The 4401-nt window shown below is 44.0% G+C and overlaps 1 protein-coding gene across 1 annotated transcript; it reads right to left on the bottom strand.

The window, feature by feature from the left end:
- Positions 1–2458: 2458 nt before the first annotated feature.
- LOC127470547 (C-type natriuretic peptide 1-like) lies at positions 2459–3986 on the bottom strand. Its single transcript, XM_051786163.1, has 2 exons — positions 3855–3986; positions 2459–2764 (listed from the first exon to the last, which is right to left on the bottom strand). Exons 1-2 carry the CDS (start codon positions 3945–3947, stop codon positions 2459–2461), a joined length of 399 nt encoding a protein of 132 aa, XP_051642123.1. The 5' UTR covers positions 3948–3986.
- Between the last annotated feature and the right edge of the window lie 415 nt (positions 3987–4401).

Below are 4401 nucleotides of genomic sequence, written 5' to 3'. Positions count from 1 at the left end.
TGTACTAGAGACAGACAGGAATGGAGAGGGATAAAGCAGTGAGAGTGTACAGGATCTGTGTGATGACCAAGGGGAATAAATACAGTTTAGCCCTCTAACAATAAACTAGTCAGAAATGAGTCTTGGACGAGACCAGATCTCGACTGCACTGCTGCCTGACATCACTTATAATCAGGTTCCCCAAAAGCAGACACATTTGAGAAAGACACATCTATGTTTCTTTCTTTGTAGGAGCAGTTTTACTGGGGGCTTTTCTCCTCAGCCACTTCTGTAATCCTGGTCTGTAAATTCATGAACTGCTGCTTGGCAGATGGAAACGGCACAGCCAGAGATGAGCTTCCCCCATCTGAGTGGCATCCTCACTTCAAAGCTTAGCTCTGGTTATTGAAATGCTAATAGAACTGGGTAAATTACCTAAAATACAAACACACTTGGCTTCAGTCCTGGGGATCTAATTATGGAGCCTTTTATGTGAAATAAATTGTTCTTGCTTTCTGAAAAGTGGCTTTTTAAAACGTTCCCGCAAAATGCCAGGTGATGGGATGGCACGTTACCAGCTCGGCCTCTATAATTGCAGCTCTTATCTGTTTCTTGTTCATCTTCTGTAGGATTCTGTTCACAAGTGCTCCCAGCTCAGACTTGAACCTCCTCTTCCTCCTGTTATTTTACTGCAAATAACTTCAATGACCCAGAGTTTATGTTAATGTAGCTGAGTTTGGAAACAAGCTGAGGATGTTCAGGAAACAAACTCCAGTAGCACTTACCCTTCATTGGATTTTCATCGAAATTTCAATGTTGGGAAGCTTTTGTGCCTGTGAGAATGTCCCTGCTCTGAGGGTTACTGAGAGCTGGGAGCGAGCTTTAGACTCAGGATCAGTAGGAAGGGAGCTGTAACCTTCCCATTAGCAACTGTCACAAGATCCTGGTTCCTCAAAAGTAAGCAGGTCTGCTTCTTCTTAGCCTAAGTAAATTGCTAGTTTTAAGCCATGTATAGTCTATTTATTGATATGGAATTACGGTGAAAACTGCTTTGTTCTTTCATCTTCCGTTCCTGACTTTAAGTCTTCATCTGGCTCATGAAATCTTTAATTTTCTTGTGATTTTTGCTTAGGAAAGGCAACATAGAGCATAATAAATTCATTGTATCATATGATACACGTATCATATTTGTTATATAATCCATTGTTGGAGAGCTTGTACTCAGGGGTGTCTATGTAAATTCCACTGAGTGTCTGTTCAGGGCATTTTCAGTGCTGCTGCTGCTTTGCTATTAAAGTTAAACAGATTAAGCAGCAAAGAGCATAAGAGGATATGATTTTGAATTTTCTGCTTGGTGCTTTGAAATACCTGGATCTGCCTGTGGAGGAGTAGGGTGCCCTCAGACTTCCTTCAAAGAAGGGCAGCATTTTTTTTTTTGTTTGGTTTTATATTTTAAATAAGATATAATAGGAAGAAACAGTTGTTTTCCTCTGTCAGTGGCAGATTTAAATGCAGAGTCACTGCTTTCTATTGATGCCACCTAAGAGAGTTGCCCTTAGTTCAAACTGTGGGGCAAAGACTTGGGGCTCTGTATGTCCTGATTTCTGATTACCAGAAAGCAGCCCCCCGAAATGCTTCTGAGTTCCAGTGGATTGTGTCTGACTGCAAACTGGGGCTCTGTTTCAGGAGTGACACGAGACAAGCACAGCAAAGGCTTGAAGCAAATTCGCTAAATTATGGAAAGCAGTTTATTACCTGAGACATAATAAAACTTGTTTATTTACACATTTAGTACACTAACAGTACAAATGTGGCTTTTTGTAACTAAATTTCAGAGAGATGTTCACAAGTAATTACTCTGATACAAACAAGCAGCACAGGAAACGTGTGTTCTGTTGGCCAGGTAATTCAGGGGGGAAGTGGGTGCAATTTGCTCAGTACATCGTGTAGGAGATGGTGGAGCCAATATGAAAAAGAGCTGAATATCTCACTGAAAGGCAACAGGTCCTTTGAAACCTCGAAGCCAGTCCTGTCAAGAAAGCAGAGAAATAAATAAATAAATAAATAAATAAAAGAGAAATGTACAGGATTTCACACACGGAAATTAACTGATTTCTGACTGTTCTAGGGCCAGGTTCAGCCCCACTGCTCTGCTCAGAGTTTCTTTGGATTGAGACAAATATCCCTGGGGAGCTGGTGAAAAACCTCTCTGAACTGGCTGCTGTGAGCAGGTGAAATCACACAGCTGATGTGCAGGAAGGGTGAAGGCAGACAAAGAGAGGTGTGGCAATCAGAGATTTTAAGTATATATCTGATGGCAGTGAATTCTGAGGAGGGTAAAATAATGAAATGTGCTTGTGATGGGAGGGCAAAAGTTACTTTAAGGCACCATTTCCTTAAAGCTGAATTAACTCTGCTCTTCTGCAGGTTAAACACACACACAGACCTGCCTCTGGCTTTCTCTTACCACAGTGCAGAGTCAGCACCCCAGGCCACTCAGGGCCCCAATTCTGTCCAGCCTGACACCAAAACAGCCCCTGGGGAGGCCCTTCTTGCTTCTGCCTCGGTATCTGCGGGACAGACTCAGGAGGTCGCTGAGGAATCTCTGGATTGCTCCGTCCCCCAGGGACACGCCCTGGGGCTGCTCCATCGTGTCCTGGGGCCACGGGACATCAGGATCTTCCTGGTCAAAGACACCTCCTGGGAGCAGCTCGTCTTGCTCATGGCCCCTCTCTTCTGAAACCAGGGGATGCTCCAGATCTTCATCCAACAGTTTGGAGAGACTCTGGAAAAAGGGAAGGGTAGAAGGTGGAGAGGGAGGAGAAGGAAGGGTTCTGGAAACTCTCATTGTTTTCATATAAACCACGTTCAGCACTAAGTTTGAGGACATTTATTTTTAACATTTATCAAAGGATGAAAGTACTGAAGTGGTTTCTGAAGCTGATGATGGTTATCTTGAGTTTCTTCTGGCTCACAAAGCTTCTCTGAGCTAACTCTGAATGCTCTCTCAAGGTGCTCTCAGGTTATATGCTCTTGGTGAATCCTAAAGTTCTGAGCTGGCAGACTGCCAGTTAACCCTTTCCTGGAGGTGGGGTATGGGATAAACTGTGAAAAAATGATGAAAGAGCCTTGGTCAAGTGAATAAGGAACAAGAAAAAAAATAGTTGATATGTTAGAATACTAAAAGAATCAATGCAATAACACTCTGGAATTGGTCCTGAAGGATTATATTAAATATTTCTTTACAGACTGGGAGGTCACTTCATACTTAGCAATACCAGATCCCTAGTCCAGTAGCTGAAATGTGTTTTCCTGCTGACTTGAAATTGCTACACACACAGATACACACAGGCACACATACACACTTCTCCTTTTTCTTATGTTCTACCTCTGAGACTCCCCAGCTGCACCACTGAGCTGAGGAGGAGATCCTGCAGTTACAACCCCATAATTCCTCTTTCAGCCAAAACCAGGGAATTCAGGGAGGAGCATGCAGGTGACTGCTCTAGGGCTTGAGATCACAGTCCTTCCAGGATGATTCCTTTTTGCTCCAAAAGTTCATTGTTTTACTCAGTCACAGGGTGACCCCACATCTCCAATCCCCAAACTCACCCCACAAGAAAAGAAAAAAAAAGGCAAAACATTTTCCTTTCAACTGCCTCGTGTGATCAGAAACTTAAATCCAGTAATCAGTGACTTGAGTTTCCCCTGTTTCATAACTCTGTGCCTGCCCACCTCAGGGTTCCTGCTGGCAACTCTCTTGAGTTTCTCCTGCTGCTTTAGCTGGGGTTGGAAGAAACAGAGCTCATCTGAAGTGTCTAATTCCTGAAGAACCATCAGCTTCTCTCTGCTCTGTTGAGCAGCCAGTCACTTACCTGTAAGCTGGAAATGGACCTGGCCCCTGCCTGGTTTTGACTGACAATGAGCAGCAGAAGGAATCCAGGGCAAAAAAGGAGTTTCAGGTTCATGTTCCTGTTTTGGTGTCTCTGATTCCTCCTTCCCTCGAGTCTCTCCAGCTCAGTGTTGCTCTGTGTCTCCAGCTATCAGCATTTATATCTTCCTCCAATCCCTCCCAAGGCCACCTTTTGAGTTCCTGCTAGTGCAAGGATTGGTTTGAGGTTCTGACCTGTTTTCATCCTCCCAGGAGGAGGAGGAGGAGAAGGAGGAGGAGAAGGGAGGGAGGAAATAATTCTCTTTTCTGATGGTAAATGAAAGGAGCATTTTACACTTGGGCAATGTAGCATCATTCTGTTGCTGTGCATCTGGAGGGCTCTGCAGGCTGCTGTCCTGTGCCACTTCTGTTTGTTAGTGTGCTCAGTGTTCCTCAGGCTCACTGCTAAACCTTTCCTTTTCATCCAGAGAAAAATAACTGTGAGAAATATAGAGTGAGACAGGAAGGGAATTGTGCCCACTACACCTTCA

The sequence above is a fragment of the Manacus candei genome, unplaced genomic scaffold (genome assembly GCF_025592945.1).
Source record: "Manacus candei isolate 608988 ecotype Guabito, Panama unplaced genomic scaffold, ASM2559294v1 h1tg000022l, whole genome shotgun sequence".
NCBI classification, from domain to species: domain Eukaryota; kingdom Metazoa; phylum Chordata; class Aves; order Passeriformes; family Pipridae; genus Manacus; species Manacus candei.
This window is presented reverse-complemented; position numbering and strand designations above follow the sequence as displayed.

What these genes read in the sequence shown, in the direction of transcription:
- LOC127470547 (XM_051786163.1), bottom strand. Translation starts at nt 3,947, where the DNA reads ATGAACCTGAAACTCCTTTTTTGCCCTGGATTCCTTCTGCTGCTCATT. An exon ending in GGTCCATTTCCAGCTTACAG is followed by an intron (nt 2,765 to 3,854) that starts GTAAGTGACTGG and finishes CCCTTTTTCCAG; the next exon opens with AGTCTCTCCAAACTGTTGGA.